Source organism: Suricata suricatta, chromosome 11 (assembly GCF_006229205.1).
Source record: "Suricata suricatta isolate VVHF042 chromosome 11, meerkat_22Aug2017_6uvM2_HiC, whole genome shotgun sequence".
NCBI lineage: Eukaryota > Metazoa > Chordata > Mammalia > Carnivora > Herpestidae > Suricata > Suricata suricatta.
In genome coordinates this window covers 64,056,917-64,073,855 of record NC_043710.1, presented here as the reverse complement: position 1 = coordinate 64,073,855, position 16,939 = coordinate 64,056,917, and the positions used below count along the sequence as shown (strand labels likewise).

Below are 16,939 nucleotides of genomic sequence, written 5' to 3'. Positions count from 1 at the left end.
CTGGAGTTAAGTGGACTGACTCTGAAAAACCCTCAACTTGGTGAGGTGACCCAGATCCAGTCAATCAGCTTGAACTGATCCTCAAAAAGACTTTGACTCCTAAGATAAGATCTTCAGCCCTGCTCCAGCCACACCCCGGAAGCTGGCTGGTCTAGCATGGCAGAAGCCTGAGGAATCATCGGTCCAGTAAAATAAACTGTCCAGTCTTTTTGCCATTGGACTGGCAAATGTCACCCCAGAAAGCTGGGGAAACAGCAAAAGTTCCTGATTGTGCTAACCTTCCTCTTATGGATAGGATGTTCTGTTGGTATTAATTGCCTCTAATCTAGGCATGGGATTTCAACTAGGCAAAAGGTAAGGAGGGCCTACGCCTCTACCACCAAACTCTAATGGGGCGTCGAATTTGGCTAAGGTTAGTAATGTAAAAAAGGAAGTAATGTTTCTTGAAATTACTCTAAAACATTTGCCTCAAAGTTGGTTTTCAGTGGTTTGCTTCTTATTGCAGGTGCGCACGTGTGCGCACACACACACACACACACACACACACAAAAGAAACATAAAATACATGATTTGGTTGGCTTGGTTGATTAAGTGTCTGACTCTTGGTTTCTGCTCAGGTCATGATTTCACAATTTGTGGGATCAGCCCTGTGTCCAGCTCTGTGCTGACAGCTCAGAGCCTGAAGCCTGCTTTGGATTCTTTGTCTCCCTTTCTCTGTAACCCTCCCCTTCTCATGCTTGCTCGCTCGCTCTCTCTCTCTCTCTCTCTCTCTCTCTCTCAAAAATAAATAATAAACATATTAAAAATTTTTTTTAAAACTATAGGCCAAACACCTGGCACAGTGCTGAGTCTCAGAAAGGAGGAATGATAAGCTGAGAGGCTTGGTGAGGAGAGATGGGGGAAGCATCCCCACCCTCTGAGGCATTTGTGCTGCAGTAAAGAAGTTCAGTGTGCACATAATCAATACAGTAGATGAGAAGAAGGAGAGCAAGATGTCAAGCGAGTCACGTAGAGAATCGAGGACGCCTTAGGTTCTAAAGGAGAATTACGGTATTATAATAGATGCTATGATACATTGGAAACAAATTGGCCTCACAGAGATGCAAGGTCAAGTCAGTGACTGGTGAAGTTAGTTAACCTCCTTGTACTTGTTGCCTCATCTCTAAAATGCTGTGCCTACCTCAGAGCTTTGTTAGGAGACATAATAAATATTTGAATTCTGCAGCACAGATACTAGCCCATTGCAGGTACTCAGAAAAAATGAATTCCCCTTTAGATGATATGAAGATTGAGGCCCTTTAAAATCTCACATGAATGTTAGGAATTTGTTCAAAAAGAAAAGGCAGTGGTGTGACAAAAACCTTCAGGGAAAGGTGGGGGGATTAAGATTAAATGGGTGTGGTAGGGTTCGATTTTTGTTTTGTTGAAAAGTGGGATTTTCAGCATTATCGTAAAACATAAAGACTTCTACCTAACAGTTTACATACCTGTCTTCTTGCTTATTTCCAGAGCTCGTCTAACCATAAACTCACTAATCTTTGAGAAGCCGGGACATTGCTCCTCTTCGGTCTCTGTATCTGTCCGTCTTTCCTTCTCTCTCACACACATACACATACCATTTATATTTATAAGTCCGGATCTTACTGCTTTTGCTCTGGTAAAATTACTTGCACTCATGTTTTCTTTCTTTCTTTTTTAATATTTATTTACTTAGAAGAGAGAGAGAGAGAGAGAGAGAGAGAGAGAGAGAGAGAGAGAGAACATGCAAGCAGGGGAGGGACAGAGAGGAGGGAGAGAGAATCCCCAGCAGGCTCCACACTGTCAGCACAGAGCCTGACGCAGGGCATGAACTGTGAGATCATGACCTGAGCCAAAGTCAAGAGTCAAGCACTTAACCAGCTGAGCCACCACCCAGGTCCCCCAAGTTTTATTTTCTGAAAAAGAGTGAAGAGGGGCACTTAGCTGGCCGAGGTGGTGAAGCGTGCAGCCCCATACTGGGCCTGAAAACTGCTTGAAAAAAATCATAATAAAATAAGAAATAAAAATAGAAAGGGGCAAAGAGGTGGGTAAGCACTTTGAAATGTAGGATTTGTGATTAACATGACTGTCAAAGTGGAGAAGTTGGGAGCAGGATGTATTTCAATTAAGACAAATACAATATAGTACAACACAACACTTCCCCGTCCACAGCAGGGAGTACAAACATTATAGAATATGGTGTAAAATAAACATTTCAAAAGCAAGGCAGAAAACATTTCGGGGATCTAATGAGCCATACAGTACGGAGACGCAGTTTACTATGGAAGCAAGTAGGCTGTTGTGACATATAAAGTGTGACAGCCAGAAGAGACTTCCTAAGGGCGGATCAGTTACAAGTTAAGTATCAAAGAAGGGTTTCCAATGTGTGACATGCCTGAGATGGGGAGAGCACAGCGATCGCCTGGACAGTGAAAAACATATCAGTGAGACTTGGGAGTGGGAGTGATTAGACAGGAATAAAGCCTTGAAATAGATAGATTATTTAGCCTTGAAAAAAAAAATCCCACAGGAGAAGCATGTTGTCTTTCTTCATTATAAAACCTTAACATTGAAAACAGGCAATTTCAGCACCTGTAGGCATTTTATAACTGAACTCATTTAATAAATCTGCTCACGTCCTCATTCATGGTTCACTCAGAAACTGTTTATTGAACCCCTGTTATTAAATGCCTCGCACATGCTGGACACTGTGTTAGGAACAGGGAACTCCAAGGAGAGTGGGTTGTGGTTTCTGTTCTCAGAGAGCTCAGTCTAATGGGGAAGATGGGCCACTGCATAAATAACTGCAGACTGGTGTGATATATACAAAAAGGAGCAACGTGATCAAACGGGGTCAGGGATTGGCACTGAAGTAAGATGCGTAAGTGGGGGAGCAGAGGTGGGATTTTAGGTTTTTATTAACAGGAGTTAAGTCATAAAAGTTGTGCGGTGGGAGTCCTGGAAACAGATGGGGGACTTAGTGGTTCTTGGGGGGCAATACCTGATATTTGCAAAGTGGTGGCATGGAGCATGATCAGAGGACGCTAAGAAGTCTTGCTGGGTTTCCCAGGCCAGATAACGTTCTTCTCTGAGAAACGCTGACGTGGGCTATCTGCCATCTGTGCAAAGCTTTGGCCGGTGCTTGCGCTGCAGCGCTCTATTACCTGTCATAAATGTGCTCACGTAGACTGAGATCCTGTTTATAATAGCAAAAAGCTAGACGGGCTTCACTATCTTATGATGTGGCAGATGTTAAATAAGTTATCATCTCAATCATGTGATGCAATTAAGTGTATTAAGAAATCTATTTAGGGGTCCCTGGGTGGCTCAGTGGGTTAGGCGTCTGGCACTTGATTTCAGCTCAGGTCATGATCTTATGGCTCATGAGATCGTGCCTCACCTCGGGCTCCATGCTGACAGTATGGAGTTTGCTTGGGATTTTCTCTCTCCCTTTCTCTGCCTCTCTCTGCCTCTCCCCCGCACTTTCTCTCTTTCCCTCTTTCTCTCAAAATAAATAAATAAAAATAAACTTTAAAAAAATACATATATATATTTATGTTTTTGGGAGAAGGCAGGAAAAGTTCCAAGTTACACAGTTAAAAAGGGAGAAAGAGGCATTAGCATAATATATATTTATGATCTCATGTGTATGTGGGTATCTGTGTGTGTGTGTGTGTTGAAATGAGCTGATAAATGCCTGTGCAAGTCCAGGACACAAGATGTATCTCTAGAATAAGCTGCAGTGAAGGACAGCAATGGGAAGCAAGAAAGAAGGTGGGGAGCCAAGAAGAGCCAGAGGACCTCTCACTTTTTATCGTTTTTCTATTTACCCCAAATTTTTACAACATTCATGAACTTCATTATGTGATTTAAGGAAGAAAGGATGCCCCAGGAAGCACTAAGCAGAGCATCTGCCATGATGCATCTGCCGTGATGGCTGTAAATGCTAATCGACTCTTACAATGACAAGAAAACATGACTCGCCCCAAAGGATTTCAATCTGCATACAGTGTCAGAGTGACTGTTGTAAATGTGTTTTCTCTCTCTGTCAAAAGGGAATGAAATAAATATAAATTATGATCAATAGATTTTAGGTTAAGTATGTGTTCCGCTTATTTAATCACTTAGAATTTAATCATTTAAAGCTAAGTTTTGAAGAGAAAGCCTTCCGAATCTGGATGACATAAGACTTTGCTTAAGGGGCACCTGGGTGGCTCAGTCGGTTAAATGACTGACTTCGACTCAGGTCATGATCTTGGGCTTGTGAGTTTGAGCCTCGTGTCGGGCTCTGTGCTGACAACTAAGAGCCTGGAGCCTCCGTCAGATTCTGTGTCTCCCCCTGTCTCTGCCCCTCCCATGCTCATACTCTGCTCTCTCTGTCTCTCAATAATAAATAAACATTAAAAAAAAAAGACTTTGCTTAAGCATCAGAAATTTCCAGTCAGTTTTTATGGTTTTATATTTGGAGTTCTAAACTTTAAAAATATTTACATTCAAAGGTCATTATCCAGTTATTTATCATTGAAAACCAAGGTGAAGTCTTTTCTTTTGTGAAATACACCCCATAATAACCAATAGTCAGTGAATTGAATTTAAATTTAATTTTATAGAACTTTTATTATAAAGAATTTGAAACAGTGTAAGTAGATCACCTTTTATTATGTTCATTTAGTCATTCTTGTTTTTATGAAAAGTTATTAATAAATTACATTGAAAATCAAATTGTTTTTTGGAATGAACTAAGGAAATGCTTTATGATGAATTTCTTTGTAATTAAAAGAGCCATTTATAATTTGAACTTACATTTTCACATTTATCTCCTAAGTAAATTGACCTTTTCACCTACTGGATTTCGCTAACGCAAGACACTATAGGCCAAAGAGATAATAGAACAAATTATGATCAGGAATATCAAAACTTCAAAAGCTTTTACTTTCTACATGATGATTGTGTTAATAAGTATCTTAAAACCTATTTGTACTATCTTTATTTTTATTGGACTGACATATGGGAAAAATTTTTTTCATATGAAGAAATAGTATAATATGTACGTATATTTTCTTGATTGTTTTTTGACCCATATGTTTGAAAGTTTCTAAAATATATTTAATACAAGACTGTTCTCTACCTCCATTTCTTTTTTTTAGTTTTTTTAATTTAATGTTTATTTATTTTTGAGAGACAGAGTGTGAGTGGGGGAGAGGCAGAGAGAAAGGGAGACACAGAATCTGAAGCAGTCTCCAGGCTCTGAGGTATCAGCATAGAGCCTGACGTGGGGCTTGAACCCACAAACCGTGAGATCATGACCTGAGCTGAAGTTGGATGCTTAACCAACTGAGCCACCCAGATGCTCCCTTTTTAAATTTAATGTTTTACCCCTAAGTCTAACATCAGTCTCCTAGAAGCTGATTTAACTATGTTATGTATCTAATTGATGAAGTTTGATATATGGACTTTTTCTATTAAGGCTATAAGGCAGAATTGAGGTATGATCCCAAATGATCAGGTTCTAACAATCTGTAACAGGAAAAAAACTTAGTCAAATTAAAAAGCAATTTTTTACACAATTCATCACCAAACACTTGATTCTTTGGTCTATCAGGCTGAAAGTTAACTGTAGACGCAAACTCACCTCCCAATAACATTGATAATTTCTTGGGTACTTGTTTTATTTGTGGATCTTGTTTTTTATGTTTGTTTGGTTTGTGTCGGGGGAATGCCCTCTTTTTTAAATTAAAGTTTTTATTTTAAGATAATTATTGATTCACATGCAATTGTAGGAAGTAATACAGGAAGATTCATATACCTTTTACCACCACATGGTAACATTTTGTAAAACTATAGCACATTATCATAACCAGTACACTGACATACTCCATCAATCTAATTCTGCTTTTCCCAGTTTTATTTGTACTCATTTGTGTGGATGTATGTGAGTGTGGTTAGTTGTATGTCATTGTTTCATGTGTGCAGTTACTATATCCATCACAACAGTCAAGACAGCACATTTCATCACCACAAGGATGCCTTGTGTTGCCCATTTATAACCACACATACCTCCTCCCCCAGGACTTTTCCCATGTTGGGAATTTGATGGCAGTGTGTTTTCTAGTTACTTTGGGGGAAGTAACTGATTTGTCCATTTCCTCTAGTAAATGTCTGCAAATAAATAATACTGAACAAGTGATCCCTCTGTGTTCACAGTTTTGAGTGGTGCATCTCCCTGATACTTGGCAAAGGAACGAACATCAGGGAAAAATAGCTGCCTCGGCCATGCACCATTTCTACTTCTCTAAAGGCACAAGACCAAATCTACCATCTTTGTTTCCATTCCCAGATTACGCTCGATTTGAGGCCAAAATCCATGACCTACGAGAGCAGATGATGAACCACAGCATGAGTTCCGGGTCCGGGTCCCTGCGAACCAATCAGAAACGCTCCCTCTATGTCAGGTAGGCAACGGAGCATTTCTTACTGTGATCTGCACTTTGTGAGCAATCCAGCTTGGGGAGATAAAGGCAACACCTTGTAGCAATGGAACACATGTTCTTATTAACCCATGCTCATCAATACACCACTGTAAGACCTTAAGTTTAACCACTTTGAAGAAAATTTTTGAAATGTTATTATGTTCAATTAGTTAAAAGCCCTGCTTTTAACATGTTCTTCTTTGAGAATGTTGTGGTCTATGATCAGGTTCTTAGCACCAGTTGCAATAAAAATAATGAGAAGAAACATTTTCATTCCTGATAGTCTTAAATTGAATATATGGACCAAAGCCTTGGACATTTTCTTACCATCCATATAGGAAGAAAATATTCTTGTATCACATCTTGATCTGCTTGATATATATTGTATGAACTTTGGTGTATTGGTTGGAAATCAAAAGCACTCTGTCAAAGAGTTACATACTTCTTCCAACAAGTTTTGGTGGATTTTCTTCCGTGGTATCTTGTGACCAGTTGTTTCTCAGACTACGAAAGTTGTTTTGTGCCTGACAAAACTCATTAATTTACTAGATAAAAAAATGACTAATTTAACTGGGAATGCCTTCCAGTCTTCCATCCCTGTACTTAATTCCTGAGTAAGATCTATCATCACTGAACTATCACATGTACTTCTTCTTAGTGCAAGGTTCCTATATTCTCTACAAAATATACTTCATCAGTGCTGGCTGTTCTTTTTAAACTAATGTTCAGTATTAGCAACCAGAGAGGGAAGTGATATCTACTAAATTATCAGAAGGAGTCTATGTGCCAGTGGAGGAAATATACCCCTCCTCACTGCATTCTCCTCCCCAGCTCAGCCCCAGAATCTGGTCTAACTTCCATCCAAGGTCATATCCTCCTCACCTGAAATTTCACTGTCTTTTCCTAGCTTGAAGTATGTATTATGGATACTAACTTATGTACTTGAATTGACTTGTTCTCTTGATTCCATTTTGGCTATGAAGTTATCTTTTATGTGTGTCAGGTAGGCACAGCAGGGCCAAGAAGGGAACAGGACTCCAAGAGGTAGCAGATTCTTGAGGGCCTTGATTTGCTGTTCACTGGGACAAGCATATAAGGTTCCTCTGAATTCCAGGGAGTTCCAATACTTCAGAAGCCCCGAAATTTAAAATAAAAACACGACAAAACAAAATACAGTTAATATTCCAAATTTGACTAACTGAATTTCACAAGATTATTTTGATACACTTCAGTGTAATCCGCAACAGGAACTATTAAGAATCACCCTGGAACATGTCTTGTAGTGAAGTCACAGGTGTGCTGGAAAGTGACTTTCTTTTCTCCTTATTGCTTTATATTGCTGGTCCTTGTAATACAAAATATTTTTAAATCTTGAAATGTTTTAGTCTTGCCTAGCAAGTTGGAAGTTAATAGGATAGAGATAAATCAGTTAATGCAAGTGAAATGGTTATATAGAATCATACTGGAAGGAAAATTATGCTATTCTTGGTACCTTGTTAAAAAAAATAGAATGCATAAAAATGTTAATGAACTAGAAGAGCTTTGCTGAAAATATATTGGTAATAGTTTAAATCTTTTGAATTAAGTTGTTGAAGATTAGGAAAATTAAATGAAGTGATAGAGTGATATAATATAAAACTAATAGACCTATTTGAAATTGTATTAATCAGACCCAAAGATTTATGCTCTAAAATGATAAATAAAAGTATGACATACAAAAGAGATGAAGACTTAAGGTAATAGGGAATGTTATCTTGATAACATTCTAATAGGTGGAAGTTGTATTGAAAGGCGGAACCTCTCTTAAATGACATTCAAAAATAGCTGATGCTTCATGGGAAATTCTCCAAATGATCTCTCTACTGTACAAATATGAATTTTGGTTTCCAAAGGTGTAATTATTAATGCTTATTTAGTACCTAGAGGACTAACTTTAGCATCTAAATGACTCTTACACGCATAAAATTGGAAGAGATAGGGACCATAGGGTAAAATCAGAGGGAATGAACTTATAAGACCCCCTAGCCTTGTTCTCATGCAGTGTGATGAAACTGATACCCCCACCCCAATAACAGCAACAAAAAGGCAACCGAATGGAATGAACTAGCAAGACTTAAGGGAAATTCTTACTAAAAATGGTCCAACAACTTTGTACCTTTGTCCCTTTTTTTTTTTTTTTTTGGAGAAGGGGGTGGGTTACACCAAATTTGGCTATAGGATTTTCATAGCAATGCTTGCTTTATCTAGAGCACTTGAATAGGGCCAGTGCCAGTTGGTTGTACTTATTTTAGAAAGTCAACTAGCTACTCTCTCAAAATACATTAGTAGCAGGATTTCTCTGATTGTATAAATATCAAAAGATGAGCATGTCTCTTTACTCTGAGAATGACAGCCTGGAACATTATTGTCCTTAGCTTTAACTAAGTCTAGGGCTTGACGGAACCTTAATTGTCACCAGGTGCATGCTGTAATTTGCAGAAGAAGAAACTGAGGCCCCAGAAGGGAAGAGATCTGCCACAGCTCTTTGGCAGCAGAGTCAAATCTTCTACCTCCCTTCTCACTCCACCTCCTGGAGCCCTAGCTTCTGTGGTATCAGCTGTCCATTGCACTTGAGCTATGATTCCCAAACTGCTTCAGGCAGCACAGCAATTGGACTCTTAGATTAAGGAATAGGTTAGCCGAGAGGTGAAACTCCAACATATATCTCTTTGGAGTTTTTACACAGGATAAATGGCACTACAGGACATATGGGATTTCTTTAGTTTTATTGGTATTTTTCCATGAAGCCAAAACCTACACCAGAAAGCCGGCAGCCTGTCTTTGTTCTATAATAATTTAGCTGACTTATAGGATATTTGTCTGAACCACAAAACCACCCTTCCCCCTGGAAGTTGCCTCCTCTTCCCTACATACACAGACACATACACACAGACACACACTCACACACACAGACACACACACACACACACACACACACCCCACTCCCAAACCTAGCCTGGCCCTGGCTGTGTCGAGAGGCTGCATCTTCTCAGGCTCGTGCACAAGCTGGCCTCAGTTCCTTGCTGGAACCAGTCCTCCCAGGTGATAGCACTTTGTTTGCCTGAAAGTGTCAAAAAGAGGGAGGGGGAACTAGCACATCTGAGCCAGGCAGTGTTTTAAACCTGAGCCAACCCTCTCTATTTTCCAATCTACTTGTAATTCTTTTCCTTCTTTGAGTCTTTTGTGGAAGGTGCCTGAAGTGCTTCGGGAGTGCCGTACAAATGGAGTTGATTGCTGCTTATGATAACGCTGTACATATTCTATGTGAATGATTTGGATATATTTGATTTACTGTATGTGTATTTCCTGCATTGTGAAACATATAGCTGTAGAACCGTAAAAGTAAATAAAATGTAAAAAAATTTTTGAATAAAATATGCTTCAAAATGCTCCACAAGTACATTATGACTTCTTCAGACGAGATGCACTTGGGCTCCTGAGCCACTGGAATACAGATTTTGTTGTGTGTGTTTCAAGGCTCTCCATGTGGGCAGATTGAGCTCTCGCTGCCTCTAAAATATGTGCTCTTTTTCTTACCTACCAACTGGTGAAAGCATCCGTGACAGAGAACAAGGTGTTTCCTGCTGCTAATAGGAATAGACCTTTATATCCAAATGCTACTAAGAAAGGTCAGAGGTGTAGAAGATTAAAATCACATAAAAGTGAAAGTAAATAAGGAAAGATCCTTTCTTTTAATAAACAAGAGCAAGAGTATCAAGCACTTGGAGAATGGGGAGAGAAGGAAAGAAAAGCAGTTAAGCCCACCATTGGGGAGGTCACAGGAGAGAATGTGAAAAAGAAGCCTAGCCTATGCTCATTTGTTAATCAAAAGCATCGATTTTGTAAGTCAAGTGAATAACCTCTCTGTCCTGAATTTGGGTTTAAGAGTCAGTTGCTATGATTTGTTTATGCATTCATCAAGCTTATTTTGAGTGTATATTTTGTGCCCGGACTTATAATGGACACCGAGGTGAGGACTCAGCGGTAAAAATCATGTTTTCTGTCCTCAAGAATATCTCATCTAGTGGGAGAAACAGATGAGAGAACGATCACAATGAAGCATGGTGTGAAAAATTCACTCTCGAAAGGCCCGAAACCTTTATTGTTTCCTAATCCACAGATATCTGAATTGATTCTTGAAGGTCTTATGTGAGTTGACTTACAAATCTTCAAGTCTTTTTACTCAAAGTAAGAAAAACATTCTTCATCATGACCCAGTAAATACAAACACACATGAAGCTGAAAAACATTTTTTATTAAATTATACTTTTTTTTAATGTTTTATTTATTTTTGATACAGAGAGAGATAGAGCATGAGAGGGGAAGGGGCAGAGAGAGAAGGAGACACAGAACTGGAAGCAGGCTCCAGGCTCTGAGCTAGCTGTCAGCACAGAGCCTGATGCGGGGCTCGAACCCACGAACGTGAGATCTGACCTGAGCCGAAGTCAGAGGCTTAACCGACTGAGCTACCCAGGCGCCCCTAAATTATACTTTTTATGTAAAGTGTACTTTGTTATTTTCCATTCTATTTGTCTCTGTTTTTTAATTAAAAAAAAAGGAAGGTCACAACTCATTAACTTGATATAAAGCTCACTAATGGGTTATGATGCACAGTGTGCAGACGAAGTAAACCAGAAGGAGCACTCCAGGAAGAGGACGCTGTGCACAGTCAGGAGGCACCTCTTCACTACATGACCTTTAGCAACTCTCTGGGACCCCCAGACCCTTGGTGTTCCAGCTATTTTGGATGGATGAGGAGTTGGAAGTGAAGGAAAACGTTTGTTGAGCACCTTCTGTGGGTCAACCATTTCGCTACTAGTGTTCTACATATATTATCCCATAATATTCTCCCAACATCTAGAAGAGTCAAGGGATGTTTCCTGCATTGTACAGATGAAAAAACTGAGGCTCAAAGAAGTTGACTAATAGTCCCAAGATTACAGAGTGGGACTGGATGTAAGCGTAAACACTCAGGTCCTGTGTGTGAGGCAGTATAGAGCAGTGTTTAAGAACGCAGCTGCTGGATTCTGCCAGAGAGACAACATTTGAATCTTGGTTCTGCTACTTACTAGCTCAGTGATTTTGGACAAGTCAGTCTATGTGGGCTTGATTTCCTTATCTATGGAATGAGAATAGTAATAGGATACCATGAAAAGGTTGTAAGGACTAAATAAAATAGTGAATTTAAATGGCAGTCACATGGGAAACAATTAATTGGTGGTATTTATCATTTATTATAAAGGCAACCTTTTCGCTGTAGGACAGAGAGATGGTAAAATTGGTCCTGAACAAACTACTGTTTTCTCAAGAAAGGGATGGGATACCCTTGTCTCTTTGCTTTCCTTCAGCAAGGGAAGGACAGACTTCCTGGCACCATTTTACATTTTCAATCCTTTAGACCCCACGAGTTGAAGGGAAGGACCAGGATTGTAGACTCCAGAATGCCCAGCTCTGTCAACTCATTACACAGTTCCCATACCCCATGAGTCTACCTAGAAGCAGAATCCAAAGTATTCAGTAGGAGGCACAAATAAGAAGTGTCACTGTGCTTACAACTGGCCCCTCTGCTTCTTCATAGGTTGTCATCCATGTCCCTAACCCCATGATTCTTCAACTTCTCTTCTGCATTCTTCACCCCTCCAAGCCCTCTGCACAACTTCTGCTATTTCCTAAGACAGCTTTTGCTTCAAAGGCTACATATAATATGACAAATACTCTTAGGTCTGCCTCCTGCCCCATTGTTGTTGTTGTTGTTTTCAATTTATTTATTTAAATCCAAGTTAGTTAACATATGGCATAATAATGATTTCAAGAATAGAATGTAGGGATTCATCACTTAAACATAACACCCAGTGCTCATCTCAACAAATGCCCTCCTTCATGCCCATTGCCCACTTAGCCCATCCCCCCACCCAATACCCCACCAGCAACCCTCAGTTCTCTGCATTTAAGAGTCTCTTGTGGTTTGTCTCCCTCTCTGTTTTTATCCTAATTTTGCTGCCCTTCCTCTATGTTCTTCTGGGTTTTTTTCTTAAAATCCACATGTGAGTAAAACCATATGATATTTGTCTTTCTCTGACTGACTTATTCTGCTTAGCATAATACACTCTAGGTCCATCCACATTATTGCAAATGGCAAGATTTCATTGTTTTTGTCCTTCCTTCCCCACTGTTTAACAGAAAGCTTTCATACATTGATTTGTCAGTGCCTTGATTCTTACATTCAATAAACATGGTTTACATACTTACTTACAGTGTACCAGTCTATGGTAGATGTTAAGGATATAGAGATGAATAAGAATACACACCTCCTTCCCTCAGGATACTTGTAGTCCGCACCTGTAGGCAATTCAAATGTGCACAGGTCATTACTTCCTAATACCTCATGTGTTATCTCCTTTGCAATTATAATCCTTTTTAAACTTCACAACATGCCTATAAGGCTTCCTATAGTGAAATCTACCCAGAAGACCACTGGTATTTAAAATTATCTATTAAAATACTAGTAACTCTAGTCTATTAAGTTTCCATGCTAAAGGTCCTTGAAATGGAAATACCACTCAATACTGGATGTACAAATTCCAGATAATGTCTTCATTTTATTATACCCTAGTGCCTTATGCCACAAGGCTTGGCATAAAGAAGTTTTCTTAGTAAATATTTGTTGAATGAATTAATTCCTAGACTCTCTTTCCTGTACAGATGTGACAGAAAAAATTAGATTATAACTCAAGATCTTTGAACAGCCAGTCCTATGGTAGGTAGTTCAGTACCAGCTGGGCTGCCACCAAGTACGTGGAGTCTAGTCATGTCCTGAGAACAGGCATTACCGACCGGTACTGGGACTTCCAGAAAACATCTGGCACTATGGGGCCTTTCAAGCTGCTTCATTTTCCTGCTTAATGCTGTGACTCTCTTTAAATCGGAGGCTCATTCGGTAATAGAGTTAGACAAGCACCTACAGTCAATACCCTCTTCGTGAGAGGACTTGAGGTTGGAGCAGGGCCGAGGGTGAACCTCATCCTGTGTCTCATTCTCAACACCCTGAAGTCTTCCTGTTGGAAGTTCGTCAAGGGAAGTCTTGAGAAAACAAATTCCACTCAGGAGTCTTTATCCTGATGGGTTTTTTATCCTGGGGGAAGGTCATTCTCACCTGACTGGTTTTGTTAGGAGGGAAAGCTGTGTCATCCTATAGGTAAGAGACTCTTGTCTTTGATTTTTCTTTACAGAGTAGCATGCCGTCCACCCCACTTGCAGCCCCACTGTGAAGCTGGTCAGTAACCTGTCAGGGGACTGCACTCCAGTGCGAAGCTGCTTCTAACTTCGCCTGGCTCTGGATTTCTCAAGGACATTTAAGGCAAAGCCTTAAATCTGTGGATTTTACTACAAGTTGGATTTTTCTCTTTTTTCCCTCCAAATTTGGACCCAGCATGCTCTTAACAGCTGTCCCCAGAAGACATATTACAATCATCTGCATGTACCCCTGGTCCAGGACTAGCACAGGGCTGGCTGACAGTGGCATTTTTATCACTTCTCACTCATTCACTCATGTATTCTTACTTAGCAAAATTATCATTATTCATTCAGAAATTGTATATATCACAGCAAGAAAAGGAAGTCAAGACTGCTTAGAATCAGATTTCTTATCTATATTAAAATCTTACTGAAAGAGACATGACCAACTATCTGAAACAGTTTAACAGGATGAAGCAGAAAGCGTGGAGAAAGTCTAGACTTGAGGAACCAGAAGAGATCTGGAGAGGGGATTACAGTGTCTTGGGTGGCCGGCACGCACCCCTGGGGGCCCAGAGCTTATGTGCTTGGATTTCACTCCTGACTTCACATAAACCTTAGAACAGTGATATGCCAGATACGATTATCATGATTACAGAAAAGGAGCAGTGTAGAAGGCCAAAGTGGCTTAAAAAACCACCTACACAGGATGCTATGTGGCCAAGCCATATTCTTTACCCAGGTGTATCTCTCACTGGAGCCCATGCTTGTTGGACTTCCATACAGTAAAGATGAAATTGACCCTATAGGGGCACAAGTTAAATTCTGGTTGATCGACCTTTGGTTTTTACTTTATACTGACTTATTCCAGATGGACCTGGTTTCTGGTCCAGTCTCAAAGTTTATCAATTGCCAAAATGAAATTCTCATTTATAAAATACACATAATACCTAGTCCACAGGCTTGTTGGTAGGATTCAGTTAAACTAAGTCTATAAAAAAGCCTGCCCGATGGGACTTGTTAGGTAAAGCAGAGGTCCTATTACCCCTTTAAATACTCAGCCTGCCTCCTAAGCTGGTGCCTCCTTTGAAGCAGAATAGAATCTGATGCTTCATTTATACTTCGGGACTCATTAGCATTATGCTCACTATTTCAGGCATTTACATTTTTAATTGCATCCTTAATTGTAGAATAAAAGGCTTTGTCTAATTTTATGCCAGAAATAGAAAGGAGGAGGAGTCACTGAGGATCTGGGGGAGTTTTCTCCTTCCCTTGAAATCACAGTCTGACCCTGAATTTTTAAAAGATTTTTAATTTTTAGATTTCTATAGAAAGAAGGACAAAGGTACATGGGAGCCCTTCCATTGACCATCACGTTTTCCCCTACCTCTGTGCCAAAATCTAGAATCCAGATATCCTGTTTATTAATAGTATGCCCTAACTAATTCACTCACCCACTCATTCATTCATCCAGAAAACCATTTTTGAGCCATAACCATCTACCTCATATGGTACTTTTATCTGGGGACAAAAAGATTAATAGGGCACTTTCCTGTCCTTAAGGTGTTTAAGGGTCATGCTAACAAACTAGATTCTGCTTCCTTCCCCCTCTCTCTAGAGGAGGCACTAGTCTTTTTGGCCCAAAATTACTACCTCCTACAACAATCCAGACAGCCTTAGCCATAAAAGAGAGCAGAACACTAAAAGGTGGGACACAGAATGCTTACAGGAGAGACAGGTGACAAGTAAGGGCATGGGAAAAAAATTGAGGGAAACTACCCCAAATCATGAGGTTAGGTTTGGAGCAAAGGAATAGACTCAGCTATTTGTTCTTTAACCTCAGTGCCTGATGCATTATAGGAGTCCTGTAAATGCTTGTTGGATAAACTTTTTGAGTAGCAATTAAAGATGGTAGTTAGCAGAACAAGGTATTAGGAAAACCATCAACAACTCAAATCTTGTTGAATAAGCACCTGTTCTTTGTTCCTTCAAACTATGTAAACTTGACTCTTCTAAACTTCATGCTTTCTCCTCTTCCTCCTGTTGACCCCCCTCTCTCCTCCACTGAACTAGATGGGGACTACCTCTCACATGGAGATTTGCTTGGTTATAGCACAGTCTGGCATACGGTAACTGCTGACTCAATCCAATGAATGAATTATGTATGTCACAAGATTGGAGACAGTTTAACTTTAATTAAAATTTTACTTGATTACTTCATGGTTTGCAAATGGCTCCTTGCCTGACAAAGTCTTCGGCCTTCTTGATCATATGAGTAAGTAGCCCTGTTAAGTAGTGATAATCATCTCAGACTTTGTTGGGCTTCTTTAAACATGTAGCCAAACAAAGGCTATATTTAATATAGGTCATAGGGTTCAAATTTATTTTCCTGTTTATTATAAATCAATAATAACAGTAACAATAACAAACATGGACAGATGCCTTTAAAATTCTTACTAATCATAATAAATAACAAATTATAATTACATCATATTGTGAGCCAAGCATATGCTAAATACCATATGTGGATTATTTTATTTAATTTTCAGAAAAACCCTATAAAATTGATGCTATCTTTATCCCCATTAAGAAAGGAAAATAGAGGCTAGGTTTGATATTTACCCAGAAGAGGTCAAACTGGGCATAGAATCTAAGCATGTTGTCTTGTGCCCCTACCTACATCACCATGTGGCTTTATTGAAAGGCTTTCATAAATTTGATTTGATTTGATTTGATACACTATGTCAGTAAAGAGGTATTATTTCCCAGTGGTTTAAGATGTATAGACATGCAACTCACATGGATCTTTTTCTGGTGTTTGCCCAGTGTTTCATTTACTGCCATGTCACATTGCACTTGATTTTTATAGAACTGCTTATGCATTATTAAATGTTGAGTGGGCAGTTGAATAACCTAGTCACTGTAGATGCTGTACACTAGTTTGAGCCTGTGGATTTGTGATTACATTGAGTAAGTCCACACTGAGGTGTGGCCATCACAACTGTATGAACAAGGTCTCTTGCTCTCTTGTGCCAGGACAAATTCTGCAGCCTGCATTGCACATCAGGGCACAGAACTGCAATACCTATGAGGCGTCATGGCCCACACATGGCAGAGTGGGGGGATATATATGCAGCCTGACTCCCACTACCATCTACACAATTTGCACAATCCACTGC

At 39.6% G+C, this 16,939-nt stretch overlaps 1 protein-coding gene across 8 annotated transcripts in view; it reads left to right on the top strand.

Annotated features, from left to right (window-relative positions):
• Positions 1 to 16,939, top strand: part of DLG2 (discs large MAGUK scaffold protein 2) — a 1,964,578-nt gene that overhangs the window by 1,811,308 nt on the left and 136,331 nt on the right. For all 8 annotated transcript variants that reach the window (XM_029956387.1, XM_029956381.1, XM_029956385.1 and 5 more), the window contains one exon: positions 6,356 to 6,470. In XM_029956387.1, the coding sequence (XP_029812247.1) occupies positions 6,356 to 6,470 (115 nt within the window). The remainder of the gene's footprint in view (positions 1 to 6,355; positions 6,471 to 16,939) is intronic.